Below are 17244 nucleotides of genomic sequence, written 5' to 3' on the forward strand. Positions count from 1 at the left end.
ATTTTTGCGAAAACGGGCACCCTCCCGGAAGGAAATAATCGATTTTAAAACCCGACGGGGAGCCAATGATGTTGAAAGTTTATCATAGATATGCGATCCAATGTTTGTCCTTGTCTAACTCATAACTGTCGCTCCGACCGTAGGTCGAGTATTTTGAAGACTTACGTTCTGTGCTCTTTCTCATTTGATTTGTCTAAATTAGAAAGAGAGCGGATGAGAAACAATTGTGTTGAGTTGAATGATAGTTTAGTGACGTGAACGCAAAGATCCATTGATCCAACTATAGAATGTTTAATATTAACTCTACAAGCTTCTTTATGCTCTTGGTAAGGAAATACATACAGGGCGTTTAGAGTCAACTTGCAAACAAGGTTTTTGATTTTGGCAACAAATTAACAACTCTCGTCAACCGATTGAAAGAACTCATTTTTAGAGTCCATTATCTAAAAAAAACCTACGTAAGTAGAGAAAGAATAAAAACGCTAAGTCTTGGTCTCAGAATTTTTTTGTATGCACCGAAGGTTACATGTTTCGCTTAAAATAAAGCATCATCAGACCGTATAAACTAGTAATAACTCTCACGAGATGACTATGCAGGTCATCTCGTGCTCATCTCATGCGTTAGTTTAAGCGAAACATGTGACCGAGACTTTTTTATTTTTTCTCTACTCTCGTCACCGGGTCTGCTCAATTTTCTTGAAAGCGTAGAAGATCCCGGATTGGTGAAAAATATTATTACTTGCAAAGAAACGTGGATTTTTCAATGCGATGTTGAAACAAAGCGGTAATCTATGCATTAGAAGACGCCTGAATCGCCCAGAATTAAAAAAGCAAGGATGTCCAAATCAAAATTCAAGGCAATGTTGACCGTTTTCATCGATATTAACGGTATCGTGATAACTCAATGGGTTACAGAGGGTAAGACTGTCAACCAGACTTACTATTTAGACTTTGTCTAGCTAAGGAAAGGTACAGCACGTGTTGTTCGGCTCGGTGGCGCAGTAAATTTGTTTACGCCGCTGCCAAAGCAACGGTATCGATCGCCCCGATTTGCATATAAACAGTGCCGTTGCGTTAATTCTTATATTTGTGTTATGTGCTCTAAAATTAAAATTAAAAAAAGGCGCGCTACTGTCGCTAATCGCGCGTTATTAGGGGACAAAACTTGGCGCAGCTTTGAAACAGATGGTGTACCTTTCCTTAGCTAGACAAACTCTATCAATTTTGGCAACTCTATAAGAAGGAGTTTGTAAGAAACGGCCCGAGTTGTGCAAGAACAACTTTTTTGTAATTTTCTAAAAATGCCTTTATAGGTAATATTTTATTTTTTCCGGGCAGTTCAAATTATTTTTCTAGTTTGTCAGGTATTTCAAGTCATTTTGGGTTTCTTCCTTGTATTTAAATCTATTATTTCTTCCGAGTTTTTAAGACACATAACTTTATGTGTATCTTATATGCAGAGCTGGCTTTGAAGTCCTTTGAGAATATCATTTTTCATTTATTCATATCTTTAGGGCACTTGAGGCCAGTTTTGTTGTTTCAAGTATTTAAAGTCATTCTGTTAATATATTCCATGTCTTCTTCTTGGAATTTGAAGCTCTTATTTTTTTCAGGTTGCCGAACGTTGATGTGGCTCTAAATTTATATGATATTTAGAGATCTTTCCGATTTTCCTTGATTTATCCCTTTGAAACAGGTTTTCTGAGGCTGGTATTATTCTTATACATGCCTGGCCGTCCCAGCTCGCCGGAGTGTAAATCAGTGTATTCAGTTACTATAACAAAACAGTGGGTATTTCATGTTAGTTTTCGGGATATTTTTTGTTTTCCAGGGATTTAAAGTAAACAAAAACAAAGGTAAGGACACAAAGTCACGGTCTCATCCAATCTATATAATTTATTAAAAAAGCTTAAAAGCTACACGTGTTTCGCTCCTGTCGGAGCATCATCAGGCCTAGACCTACACAGATCACATTACAACAAGAGTTATCAGCATATACATATACAACAAGAGTTGTAATGTGATCTGTGTAGGTCTAGGCCTGATGATGCTCCGACAGGAGCGAAACACGTGTAGCTTTTAAGCTTTTTTAATAAATTATATAGATTGGATGAGACCGTGACTTTGTGTCCTTACCTTTGTTTTTGTTTTCGATTGGTCTCTTAGAGAAAAATGGATGATACGTTTCTATTTAAAGTAAATCTGAGCTTGTTCCTCATTATCCTTCTGACAACTAGCTGCACATTATAAATATTTAATATGTCGTTATTTTTACAAAAAAATGTATGTTCTTTTTGTAAGGGTAAATCAAGGGAGGAAGTTCAAAATTTAAAAAATCAATTTTTTTTATATGGTCGAATACAAAGACATTAGTTTCGTCAAATTTCATAATATTAAAATACAATACATACTAATATAAAATACACAGATACATTTTTTCTTCAATAAAATGAAAGGATGACTAGGTGAATATTAAATATCTGTTAAATAAGTGTTCCTTTACACTATGAAACATTTTTCCTAAAGGCTTTTTCTAAACTTTCCAAACCAAACTTTTTAACTTTCCTACAAAGTTAAAAAGTTTGGATTTAAATTTCCTCAAAGTATCTTCATTTTTTATATAAGATGGTAAGTTATTATACACTCTAATGGAAATTATATTATTATTGTATAGCAACTATTGTTTGTTGAAGACAGTCTGAGGTTTGGAATACTCATCAGTATTTCTTAATGGATAACTGTTAGGCATCTCACCACCAAAAGAATAGTCTCTAATGTAGATTACTGATTGAAAAATGTAGATAGAGCTTGTTAAAATATTAAGCCCTTAAATAATGGTTTACAAGAATGTCTAGATTTATGTTTGAATTTTTGAATGTTTACAATTTGGATTTATTGGGAATTGCAGTACAACTATGATATACCCGACTTCTGAAATTATTTATATCCTAAATGAAAACAGGAAATGCTTGGCTTTTTTCCTCGACTTCTTAAAGATCTTCGACACTGTTCCCCATGACTCATTGATTAACTCATTAAAACAATATGACGTAAGAAGTTAAGATTTTTGGGATAGTGATAGGAAATAACATGTCAAAGTTGACATGGTGTCACTGTCTACATGTTATTTCCTCCAATCCAATTAAAATCAAATTAATCCAATTTTATTCCTTTTATTATAACAATAAAGGGTTAAGTATTTATCCAAAATATCCAAAACGGTGGACAAAACATGTAGATTATTTTACAATTATAGTTCCAAGACTTATTTATACATTTTATATCCTTCGAGATGTCTTAAGTCGAAAATTATCCAGACAAGAAGTGACTATATTCAGAAGCATTCATTGATAAGAGAACTCACATATTCAATCTGGAAGGCTCATTCAGGCTTGTCTTAGATGAGTTGAGCTAGGTATGCAGAGAGCTTATTTCCGATTATATCAGTGGATCTCATGATGTTTCATATACAGTAGTGGAAAAAAGTAGAGCAACATTTGAAAATACTTTATTTTTTCAAGCAGTGAATGTAAACCAGAAGTAAAATTCATTCCAGTAATTTATTATTACACAAGCATTTTAATATTTAAAAAAAAACATGTTTCCTTGTCCTTAGTATTTTTGTATTAAAAAATTATTTTTTAGGTGGAAAAAAGTAAAGCAACATTTTTTAATATTCGTTTTTATTTCATTTCTAATAAATAAAAAAAAACATAAGTTAATATTTTGTAGAGTACCCGTTATTCTTAATTACATCTTCACAACGTTTTGGCATTGATCTTATTAGCTTAGAAATAATCCCTGGATCCATATTCACCCATGCTTCCTTCAATGCTTCAAACAATTCTTGCTGATTTTTATAAGATTTTCCTCCATTTTTGGAATCTAAAATGTCTCACAGATTCTCAATTGGATTGAGATCAGGGGATTGTAAAGGCCATTCCATTACATTAATGTTTTCCTTTCTGAACCAAGCTTTTACGAACCGAGAAGAATGCTTGGGATCGTTGTCCTGTTGAAATAAATGTCTTAAAGGCATAGTATCATGAGCATATGGAATCATTTGGCTCTCTAATATGTCCTTATATTGAAACCGGTTCATTATACCTTCTATTTTATATAGGGGGCCCATACCATAGCCCGAAAAGCATCCCCAAACCATTACTGCTCCACCACCATGTTTCCCTGTTGGACAGGTATACTTGGGAGTCTTTCATTGACAGGGCGTCTAACATACACAATTCCATCACTTTTGAACAAACAAAACTTGGATTCATCGCTCCAGATTACCTTTTTCCAATCATGCTTTGTATAATGTAGATGCGTTTTGGCAAAACTTAAACGGGAACTTTAACGTCTTCTGGCAAATAACTTGGCCTCTAATAGTCTATTTCTCACCGTCCTCGAAGTCTCGTTTACTCCAAGCTCTTTGGATATGCGGTGCTTTATCTTATTGGATCCCAGAAAAGGCTCATTTTTAGCAATTTTGATAATTTGTTTATCGGTATATGGAGTGGTTTTTCTACGTCTCCCTGACTTTTTCTTAACAGATAAATCGCTATTTATATGAAACTACTTAATTATACGAGACACGATAGATCTATGTAACCTAAATGTCTTTGCAATAGCAATCTGCTTTTGACCACTTTTGTATAAATCAACAATTCTATTTTTAATATCGACAGATAAATGTTTACCGCAAGCCATCTTAAGCAGCCAAATACCGTCAACTTATCAGTTTAAACTAACACTAAGTGAAATATTTTGCATGATTTGAGAAATATTTCAAAAATGTTGCTTTACCTTTTTCCACTCTGAAGTATTCTTTTTTGTGTCCTTTGATAAAATGAGATAAGAATTAACAGTTTTTATTGGCAAACCATTTATAAGTACCATATGTTTTTATCTACAGAAGTTTTATGCTAAATGTCATCATCTAATATTTTATTTTAGCAACTTATTAAACGTTGCTCTACATTTTTCCACTACTGTATAACCAGGATATATAAATCTGTACCTATCATCTATCTTAAATATTATATCTCCAAGGTTTAGTAGAGTTGACCACAGACTGTTGATCGCCAACTTAAAATCTGCTAGACACTCTGAAAAATTTTCAGCCATGACTGGTAGATTGCAAAGAGTCAAAATTGGACAATTTTGTTAAAAAAAAAATAATAGAGATCTGGAATACCTCAGGGTGGTCATCTCTCGCATGTGTTATTTAACATTTTTATTAATGTTGTAAGCAAAACTTTACTCTATTATAGTAGCCTACTATTTATCGAGACACATGTCTAGAAGGAAATTTGAAAAAATAGTTTTGGTTAGTGGTAAAACTATTTAGTGATTTTCAGATTTCGATAAATCTTTGTTTATTATTTATTTATGTACGTTGTGTCAACACGCGTTTTTAACAAGTAAATCTACCTTTACTAATCTCACCGCCTTTTGTCAATATGTCCATGAAGCTATCAACAAAAAATCACAAGTTGACGTTACATATACTAACCTGAAAAAGGCCTTTAATAAGAGTGAGACACTGCGTGATTTTAAAACCTTTGTCAGACTTAGATTTAGCTACGTACATTAATGAATTGATTAGGTCATACTTGAGTAAGAGGTTCCAATACGTTGAAATTAAGGGATCTAGGTCATTCTCTTTAAGGACACCTCTGGGGTTCCTCAAGGTTCCAATCTCGGACCCCTTTTATTTTTGGCGGTCATTAATGGCTTAATATGCAACATTAAAAAAGCGAAGGGTCTTCTACTTGCTGATAATTTCAAGTGTTTCTTACAGATTGACTGCATTGAAGACTCAACTTACAAAATGATTTCTCTGATGTTGCTAACTGGTGTGACATTCATAGCTTTAAATGAAATGTCAGTAAGTGTGTTTGAATTGCATTTACCCTCAATAGTAGCCCTATAGCGTTCAGTTATGTATTAAATGCTGTGGAACTAGAAAGAGTAACCAAACAAAAGGACTTAGGATTTATTTTTGATAGTAATTTATCTTTTTCTTCCCACATTTTGTCCAAGGTTGACAATCCCCAAAAGATTTCCGGCTTTATTGCGAGAACCACCAAGGAGCTTAACATTGATGTCAGCCTCCATCTTTTTGATAGCTTGGTGTTGCCAATCTTGGAGTCAGGGTTGGCAAAAATCTGGGTTTTTGTATGCTCTGGGTGGAGTTTTGGGTATTTGTCATTTTCCGGAACTCTAACCTCAAATTATAGAAAAATAACATTAATTTTGAAGTTTTGACTAGACTGGTTGTTTTTTGGTGTTGTGTTAAAACTTTACACAACACTAGTAAAGTGTTGTAATAGTAATAAAACAGAGTGTTTTAGTGTGTTTCTTTTTGATGCGTAAACTAAAAGTTAAAAGGTGAGTTTTACTTTTTTTAAACTATAAATATTTTCAATATGGGTTTTTCTTGCTTTTATGGTAGAAAAATATGGATGGTAACACAACAAAAACAAACCTAGTTGAAGTTATCGTTGAAGATATACAACTTGAAGAAGTGGTAAACTCAGGAAACGATATGAATAAAAATGACGGAAAACGGATGGAAGACTGTAACACCATCACAACAGTCTTTTGATAGTCTTTCATCAATACCATCCACATCAACACAAGGGAATTCTGTGTCTAGAAATTTGGAGGCTGATCACGAGATCGTCAACATCTTGGATGGATCGTCGGAGATTTCAGACAGTGAGATTGAAATGAAGCAAAACTTGGAAAAAGAAGAAAACGAAGTTCCGACAAGTTCAAAGGTAGCTAAAATGCAAGGCAATAAAGAAAGGGTTAAAAAAGGTGGGGACTATTACGAAGGGGGTCGTCACAAATCTGTGGAGTGGGAATATGTGATTCGATTGACAGATGGTACACTCAAGTGCAAATTTTGTCCTTAAAAACTGACGGGAAAAATAGAGAGAATTAAAGCACATCTTGGAAAGTGTTCGTTGTATCTGGAGAGCCAGGTAGTTCCTTTGTGATTATCAGATGATGACAAGGGTTCTTTTTCCTCGTGCCCTACAACAGAAAGCACAAAAAAACAGAAAAAGGCCAGAACAAGATAGAGAATCCCCCCAATTGAGTGACAGTGACGGTGTTACAGTTACGATGACTCCTAAAAGAAGAAAACAAACAGTTTTGGACAAAGTAGTCGTGAAAACATCAAAGGAAGAAAAACATAAATTGGACCTCAAAATTGCAGAATGTTTTTATACATGCAATCTCTCATTTTCCACAATTGAACATCCATCTTTTATTGAGATAATCCAATCCCTTCGACCAGGTTATACACCCCCTAACAGGAGACAAATTGCCGGAAACTTGCTGGATGAAGTTTACGAGGTTTATGAAAAAGAAATAAGGGAAGTTCTAATGCAGACCGAGGGAAATAGACCAGTTACTCTGATGTTTGATGGATGGTCTAGTGTTAGAAACGATCCAATTATATTGACAAGCATTCACACCGGAAATAGTTCTTTTTTGTTATCTTCATTAGATTGCGTCGATAACAAAAAAACATCTAAATATCATTTTGAAATCGCTGAAGGTGCGATTAAACAATGTAAGGAATTATACAATAAAGACGTTTTTGCAATAGTAACCGACAATGAAAATAAAATGCACAAATTTAGAAAAATGATGTACCGAGAAATTTCAAAAGAACATCCAGAGTCTCTTGATCAGCATATTATAAGAAAGATTGACGACATTAATTTATACAAAAATGCACTTGACTTAGAGCAACAACTACAGGCAGTTGGTACTGCCTTAGATAAATCCAGAGTGACCAAACTACTCTCGCCGATGCCGTCAACATCTGGCTAGATTTATTAAACAAACCATGTCTAAGCCCCTACATTGAAGACATTAAAAAAATTTTGAGGAGGCAATACAACCCTTCCACTTTCTATGTTTTTTAACTGATCCTAAATATATGGACAAAAACCTAGAAAAAAAATACCAGGATGAGGCAGAGGCTTGGTTACTTGAGAATCACGAAGATTTTTTCCAAGGTTATCTATTATTCCGAATAAAGGATGAAGATATTTATCAATCATCACTTTTTAAGGAAAGCGTGATAAAAAACATGTCTGCATTCAAATGGTGGTCAATTGTAAAAACTAAGATTACTTCTACAGCTCAAAATTCAGATTCAGATCGTATTTTGATGAACATGGCCACATTTTTTGCAAACTTACATTTTTGGCCTGCTAGTTCTGCAGCTCTGGAAAGAATCTTTAGTTCCTATGGTTTGGTGTGGACGCTTATGTGTTTGGAATAAGTTGCTGCCAGATAAGGTAGAAAAGCTAGTAAAAATAATTAAAATGAGCCATTTTAAAAAAGAGAAAAAGAAAAAGTTGTTTTAGGTGTTTAATTTATTTTTATTTTATTCCTATAATGAATAAGGCGTTTTGTTTTTGTTTTGTTTTTTATATTTTAATGTAAAAATTGATTTTTTGAAACCTAGGAATAAGAATATTAAAGACTGGTCTATTAGTACCTTTCTGTTCTGTTTCCAATTGAAATTATTTATTTAATTTTGTTCCTTACGAAAAAGTGAGACACCCGATTTGTTGATAAAACTTAGGAATAAGAATGTCATTATATTTTGATATTTTGTTATTAAATACTATATAAAAAGTATCTAAATTTTGTCTCATTTTTCTTTTTTTTTTTAAACATCTCATATTCTTTGGGCTTTTTTATGGGTTTTTGTATAGGTCGTTGGGTGGGTTTTTTAAATGGGTTTTTCGTTTTGCCAACTCTGCTTGGAGTATAACTCCATCATATGGTCTTCCCTATATAATGTTTGGATGGCTCCGATTGAAGGGGTGCAAAGGAGGTTTCTGAAGTGTGTATTACAGGCAATTTGGTGTTTATTCTCCTAGAAGTTGCGACAATGAACACTTATTGTCGGTGTTTGACAGGCTCTCTTTGAGTAAGAGGAGAATTAAGATATTCTTGTTAACTACTTATAAAATATTGAAAAACTAATATTGATTGTCATGACATTCTTCGTCATCTCCCCTTTGCCATTAACAGATTAAATTCTCGTAATTCCAGAATGTTTTACTTAGCATATCCACGTACAAACATTTACAAAAACTCACCCATATATTATTATAAACTCTGCTATTATTTCAATTTATATGCTTCAGATATTGACTCGACTAGCATCAATCAATTTAGGACACTCATCAGGAATAAACTTAAATTAATATAACATCATGTTTCTCTTACGTTTTTTTTTGTTTTTGTATTAACTTTAAATACTCTTAATCATGCAATTCTAATCATTGTTACCTTATTATTTTAATATGTGTGTTATGTAAATGTCAGATATGACTTAGTTGGTATATTTTACTTTAGTTTGTTATGGTTAGGTATGTGTATCGTGCTGGCGGATTTCTGTTAAACCAGGACAAAAAATCAATAATCAACTGTACATATCCGAACATATTTTTTTGCCTATACGGATTGTAAATTGGCAAATCAATTACTGGTCCCTTAGATCAAAAATCCTTAACATTTTATTTTAATGCAGCTACCACAAAAATTTATTTAAACTTACTATTTAGTATATTGCAAGGTACAACACAATTGTGACATATGACTAGTTCTAAGAAGATCCTAAATAGGTGCAGTAAGGAATTAGTAAATTCGAGTTTTTAATTATACTTAGTTGTAAAACGTCTTAGGTTTTAACTGAACTAAGATTTGTTGATTACGTACTAAATGATTTTTTTTTAATTTCAGCAATTCTCATCGAATAACCTTTTGAGCCGGAGCTGGTGGTTCGCGTTGTTCCTCTACTTCGAGGGCAACGTTGGAGGGCCGATCCCGCGCCAATTCGATTGGCCGTTGCCGTGGCCCCGCCGGTGGCAATCAAAAGGCAACCGGGCCAGTTAGTGCCGAACCAAACTATGTTAATACCACTGAAGAAAATTCGTATACCTTGTGATAATAAGATATAAGTGTTATATTTTACTTAGCGCCTTAAAGTGACTTACTTAACTCATTTTTTTTTTGTTCGTTGTAATGTTTCTTGTTTTCGTGCGTGAGAGAAGGTAATATTTGTGATTGAGCGTGTTTGTTTTGGAGTCGTCAGAAGAATGTTGATTATGTGGATATTAGGACGGTTTTAAGCGTAAAAAAGACGTCTGCAGGTAAATTGTTTTTTTTTTAATTATTGTAACTGAAATGGTATGATAGGTGAGACGGACTTGTAATTGTTTTTGTAATTTAATTTAACTGTATTTAAATGGCAGCATAAACAGTGGGTCAATTTAGTCGTTTTATTGAAGTAATTCTCAAAATTCTTAAAAAGCAAAGCAGATATAAAACTAGTATATGACTTATGACCTCACTTTTGGAGACACTAACAATGGTATGATCGAAATTTTTCAAACTTGGTTTGCTTATCAAAATATTTAATTTATATGACTTTTGGTGCACTTAATTTTACCTTAAAAACATGTAATTTTATGTCTTAGTTGGCAACGCAGTCCGTTAACGAGAACTCATTTACTCGGTGTTAGAGAACTCGTTTTTCCTATAGTATAGATAATGACTTGAACCAGTTTGAATTGCAGAACATTTTCAGTCTTTTTATAATAAGAGTGTTTGCGTAAAGACACTATAAAGGTATAGCAAGATATAACAATATTATTATTAGAGGCACATCCGTGTCACAATCGATGAATCTTATAAATTGGTCATTTCAGAAATACACAAAAAAGCTGTTTTTAGAGCACTGTAGAAAAAATGCTTTAAAATATAATATTCCTGTACATTATGTGTTACTGATTTTTTGTTTTAAGCCATATGCTTTTTGGAGAAAAGTGACTTATGTCGTCTCTGTAAAGAAACTAAAAAAAAAAATATGGTGTTTATCAAATATCAAAGCAAGAGAGTGAGGTCAGAGTTCTTAAAAACGTTTCTAAATGTCACGAATGAGCGTCTCGTTTTTTCTATCTGGCTTTTGATTTCTAGGTCTAAAGACCAGTCTTTATATAACCAACTTCCCAGATAGTTAAACTTTTTCATGTCTTGACTCATCATATGCAACTCATTTATATTGCGGGTGATTATTAGAAATTTTGTCTCTTGTCAGCTGTGCATTACAACTATGTCATGGAGCCCTTGGAAGTCATACATATTCACTGTTATCAAGACCATGTCATTTGCATACTATATATTGTTCCATTCATATGCCATTTACTTTGATGAATAATTGTAATTGTTTAAGAGCTTTATGGAACTGAGATATATAGGGTGTTATAAAATAAAATGGTGATCCTTAAGGGTGTTAATCCTTAGGTGATCCCCTTAGCTTTTGACTATAGGGTGTTAAAATCCTAAGAAAAAGTTAGCTTTATTTCTATATTGCTAACTTGCTAGATATGTTTATGAAGTTTAGCACACACCCTCTATCTGAGTATCAACAGCCATTTCTTGATGTAGAGGATTTTTTAAAAGTTTAATCAGTGGCGTCCGTACAGGAACGAAAACTAAATATTTTAAATTTATTTATGTACGCCACTGCTTTTCCCTAAGACAAAAAACTATTTTTATAATCCCTATTTATTTTAGGGCAAATTTTATTTCGTCACTTTTTTCGACATGCGATTACCGCGGAAAAAATAAGAACATTTTTGTGCAGGGTCAATTCATTAGTAAAAAAAAAATAATTTATTTATTTTATAAACATACAATATCGGACAAAAATAGAGCGACGATACAGTTTTTTTCTTTTATTAAAAAAGCAAAAACGCAAGAAGAATTAAAACTCAATAAAACAAATACACTCATTAATAAACATATATTTATTACATAACATACCAAAATTCTTCCGTATAAACAAGATCATAAAAAGAAAAGTTAAATTTCTATACGACAAAAATTAAGCCACGCTTACAATAAAAATAAAAGAAAACATCAGATTGCGCCCTTAATATTTAGTCCACAAGCCTTTATTTCCGATTACCTGGCGATTACCTGGCGGCACCTTTGAGGCATGGAAGAAATTAAATTATCAATTATATCTTGATCAATATTTTTCCATATATTTTTAATTTCTTCAAAATTGTACAATGTACTCTTTGTTTTTATAGGTTTTACTTCTTTTACTTCTTTTAAGGTAGACCCTTCTCCTCATTGGTCGCAGGAAGTTCGGTTGTTTCATTTAATTCTTCAGCGTTGGTGGTTATCTCCTCTTGCTGACGAATATTTTCAACATCATTTACCGAAGCGGGCAGAAAGTCATGTTCTTGGAAATTGCCGTCATTAAACGGAAATATCCCAGTGACAGAAAAACCAGATGCAGCATTCCCAACTGCTGATACTTGTTTGTAGGCCTCGTTAAAAAGGCCAGCTATCTGGTACTGTGTTATTGCTCTTCCAGGATGTTGATTCATCCAGCGTTCACATTCTACAGAATATTTAGCTTTTAGAGGACCAAAAAAACTTCTGTCTAGGGGTTGGATCTTATGGCTGGTGTGTGGAGCAAGTGTAAGAATTTCAATTCCCAATTGTCTGCATTAATTGGATGCCTCTAGGTTGATGTGCGATGAATGGTTATCCAATATTAATAAAACTGGCGCTTCTTTTTGGGGACGGGCATGGTCCTTAAAGTGATACAGCGACTGCCTAAACAAGTCTGTGTTTATATATCCTGAGTCGGATACCATACCAACACAGCCAGTTGGCCCTGCATCAAGAAGTTCACCTTTCATCCTTTTCCTGGGAAAAATAAAAGCGGGAGGCACATATTGACCTGTAGCGCTCATGCAACATATCGCTGTTACTGTTATGCCTCTTCCTGCACATACAACCTTACCTACTACTTTTTTGCCCTTTGCTGACACTACTCTAGGTGTTTTATTTGGAACTGTGCTAATCCCAGTTTCATCCATGTTGTAAACACGACTAGCATCAAATTTATATTTTTCATAAAGCAGATTTAAATTTATGAAAAATCTATCCACTTGAGCCTTATTAAATCCTATCACTCTGGCAAGACTTAGGCGTTGATTGGCGTAGCCCCAAAAGGAATTCTGCAACCCAATCGCGTCCTGCCATCTTAGAAACTTTGTTAAATCGATTACGAATATTGTTAATTTCGGCATATTGAAAAACTAATCTGCGTAAGGTGTGGATCGTAATACCATAAAACATATTGTCCATAGCTAAGCAATACTCAGCGATTTCGCGCTCTTGCTCGTCAGTAAATGTCGGTCTAAAGCGGCCTAGCGAAACTGCAACAGACTTAAAGGCCAGTCTTTTTCTTAAAGCTGACTCACTAATTCCAACTCGTTCTGCGGCTCCTCTTTGGCTAACACCTTGACCAATCAGGTTTCTCGCTTCGTCTATTTGGGCTTGAGTCACTAACGTTTTTTCTGGTTTTTTTCTTTGGTAATTTCGGGGCATTTTGCTAAAAAATAAAGAAATATAAGTAAATGGAAGAAGACGGGGCAAGTGTGCGCGCGTATACTTATGCGCGTATATCCTGCGTACACTTACCCCAGACAACAACAAAAAGATAAAATATAAAAATTTTAAAAATAAGAAGAACATATAAAAATCCAATGGAGGTAAATAATTCTTTATTGAACCTTCTATACACTAAATTAAAACTTACCGGATTTATCTTTATACACACAACCTATAACACAAAAAGAAAATTGCCCAAAAATTTAAGAAAAAGAAAGACGGTAATAACCGACCGCACATCTGCTTCTTAAAGGTGATTTAGCCGTACTGCTACTGATTTGCATGGCAACGGAACTCCGCTCCCTACTATTTTCGTAAAGATATATGACATGCGCACACTTACCCTTAATGACTCTATGAAGGTGTTTGCGATAAAAAAATGGATCTAGAATGAAAATTATTATTAAAATTCCAAAAATAGCCCTAGTTTTCTGACACAAAATTGTGACTGTTAATTGTTTTTAAAAGACATTTTCCTGTTGCTATTATACGACTCCAAACAGCGCGTGCGAATAAATAACAAAACAAGAATATAGCAGATTTTTGTGAATTACTATAAAGTAATATATCCATCAATCACGCATGTTTCCTAACTATATACCGTATACCTTGTTGAATTGAAGACTTACACTAGAAGATTTTTCGTATGCAGCTTTTTTTATATACAAATGTTCCCGATATAAATAAGAAAAACAAAATATTTACATACAAGGTGTTTTCGAGTGGTAAATCGTGGAGAAGACCATCGGACCAAAATGTGATGAAAAGTTACATCAAGTTTTAAAGAAAACTTAAGATATACTTTCTTTAATAAACATCTATTGGACCAATTAGAATTATTAAAAATTAAGTAGGTTGCGTATTAGAGATGTTAATTTCACTTAGAGACAAAAACAGAAAACAATTTAAGAACATTATTTAAATCGAAAAATTCATCTATTATGAAAAAAATGCTAGTTATGCATTTTATAAACAGCAATAACACAAAATCTACAGCATCATGTAAATCATTTAATAAAAAAGCTTGCTTTTTTTGCCCGACTAGAGCATCATCATACCATAACATTCACAAAACACCTAACGTGTATAAACAACCAAGATTGTTAACGTATATCTTAACCTTATGGTCTGATGATGCCCTAGTCAGGTGAAACATGTAAACTTTTTTTTATATGTTTTCGGGGATGCAGATTTTATGGTTTGTGTTATTGCTTTTCATAAAAAGATCAGGCAATAAAATTCATATTTCCGCGGCAATAAAAGTGTTGAAACATAAGAGAGTATAATAATTTACTTGGAAATAATTATTTATTTCTTCCAGGCTCTTGCTAATTACAGCCATGATTTATGTGCTTCAGGCATTTTGGAAATCTAGGCAACTTATTCTGTTTTTCCGTGAGATAAATCCACGTTATTAATTTGCTCAAGCTACTTGCCTTTTTTTATTTCCAGGCGGTTAAAATCATGGTTAATTACCTGAACTAGTTAAAGTCCTGGCTTATTTTTTTATTATGATGTTAAATTTTGTGGGTTTTAATTTTCCAATGTTATATTTTTTGCAAGGCTATAATTATACAAGTGGCCCAGTAGATGTCTGATAATTGTTAAAGTAACCTATAAAATTGTGAGAAGTATCTTAAAGTTGTTTATACTAATAAAAACTTATTTTATTGTATTTTGGAAAAACTTTCATACGTTTCTAAAACACCTTGTATGTTAAATTCGATTACTCTATTACAAAAGGAATATTTAATTTATACCGGGAACAATCTATATACCATTATAATAGACATAGAAGTTATGTATTTATGTAATAACCCAGAGAGAGAACGTATAATCGATATGATATTGTTAGAATTTGTAACTTTTTTAAAACTATTATCTTAAGGCAACTGAAAATGTACACAAGGTGTCGTGGCATACTCTTAAGCAAATCTTAAGGACACTGGTTTAAAGAGAAACTTATCATAGAGAAGCAATGATAAAATAAACAAAATCTTTTTATCGGATGTTTTTATTTCTCTCTGTTTTTTTGTTGTTCTCTTCGAAAATCTCTTATATAATTATTTACTTTATTATCTGTAAATTGATTTACTGTATCATCTAACCTCCCCATTATAACTCCTGGATCACTATAGGTGCCACCTAGAGCTTGCCATTATTAAATAAAAATGTATCGACTACATTTGTGCCAATTCTAACAAGAAGTAAAATAATGAGCTTAACCACGTATATGAGCACAGTAGGTTTCGAACAATGTTTTACTGCCTGACACCATATAAATGCACAAGGATGATTTTCGTTGTGTTATGAATCGTCCAGGAATTTAAAGGACAGTATACTTTCCAGTTATGCCGCATTTCTTTTTCGAAAGTCTACTGTTTTAACTTTTTTTCACTGACTGGAGTCTGGAAGAATTTATACTAAAATTGAAGTAAACTAGAATGTACTAAAATATGTATAATTATTGGGGCTATATTAAATATATGACCATTTTGTTTTTATATAAATGTACATACTAATTATATAATATGTATATTTAAAATTAAAATATTTTTCGTTATTTTATAATTGTATCAAAAAAGAAAATTTATTGTTGCAGTTTAAATATTTATATAGTACCTGTTGTATATAAGGTTTTCCTTTATATTACTGCATATTTTTATATTGTTTTCAGAAAATCATTGTTTATAGTTACTATTTAGTTATAACTTTTTCAGATTATTTAATGGAACTGTGTTTTTGATAGAATCTCATAATTTTATTTAATCGTAGGCAAATCACAGATTTTTGGTTTTGCAGTTAAGCGTCGTTTTTATACCGTGTGACACACTTTGTGCAATTTTTTCATTAAGACAATACTTTTCTTTAAAACTTGAAAAAAAATTGTTTATAAAAAAATAAATTATTTTTTTAACGGAACGGTTTTACGTGTTGTTTTATTGCCCTAAAACACCCGATCTAACCCTCCAACACAATACAAGTCCGTCCTGAACGGATTTGCTTATACGCAGAATCATGATTTAGTACCATGTAAACCATAGTCATGGCTGACATAAGCTGACCCAAGAAGTATTAATCTATGATGGAGCTGAAGCTACTGATTCCTATTCCTATCCTTATTTCTTGGGACTGTGAAATAAATCACATCAAGGTTTCCCTCACGTCCACCGTCTTATTGAGCTTGGTCTATCGGTCCTGCTGTGTAGCAGGTGTTTCTGTGTTTAACTTTACACTTATTTTGTACTTTACTCTATGCACTACTAATTTTTACTTGACTTTATTTTTTTTATTACGATAGTGAAAAACATGGTTAAAACAGATATGGTAGACAGCACAAACGGATGGATTTATGTGGGAAAATGGGCCAATAACATTGCTATAACTTAATATTGTTCGCGATCAATAATCTATTTAGTATGGTCATAATACTTAACACTGAATAAAGAGAAATTGGTGCAATGGGCCACTCAAAGTTTAATCGTTGTTGTAAAGCCTCTGCCTTGGTATTCTAATGTAGAGTACCAAAGTTTTCTCGGGGACTACTGCAAACATTCCTGCACTGTTTGCCCTTGATGTTTAGACTCCTGCTAGGCCAATTGCCATTTTTTCAGTGTTTTTGTTTTACATAAGGTCGCATGTCCTGTATATCTAGTTTTATAGGATATGGTATTTTAAGAACTGTTCTTCCTACATTCGATAATTTGCCTGCTTTATCATTTCCTTTCC

At 33.0% G+C, this 17244-nt stretch overlaps 1 protein-coding gene across 1 annotated transcript in view; it reads left to right on the plus strand.

Annotated features, from left to right (window-relative positions):
• LOC126750301 (phosphatidylcholine:ceramide cholinephosphotransferase 2-like) overlaps nucleotides 1-10309 on the plus strand; it is a 113204-nt gene extending 102895 nt beyond the window's left edge. Inside the window, exon 8 of the mRNA XM_050459875.1 lies at nucleotides 9781-10309. Within this exon, the coding sequence (XP_050315832.1) occupies nucleotides 9781-9933 (153 nt within the window). The 3' untranslated portion in view covers nucleotides 9934-10309. The remainder of the gene's footprint in view (nucleotides 1-9780) is intronic.
• Nucleotides 10310-17244: the final 6935 nt, after the last annotated feature.

Source organism: Anthonomus grandis, chromosome 1 (assembly GCF_022605725.1).
Source record: "Anthonomus grandis grandis chromosome 1, icAntGran1.3, whole genome shotgun sequence".
In the NCBI taxonomy this organism is placed as follows: domain Eukaryota; kingdom Metazoa; phylum Arthropoda; class Insecta; order Coleoptera; family Curculionidae; genus Anthonomus; species Anthonomus grandis.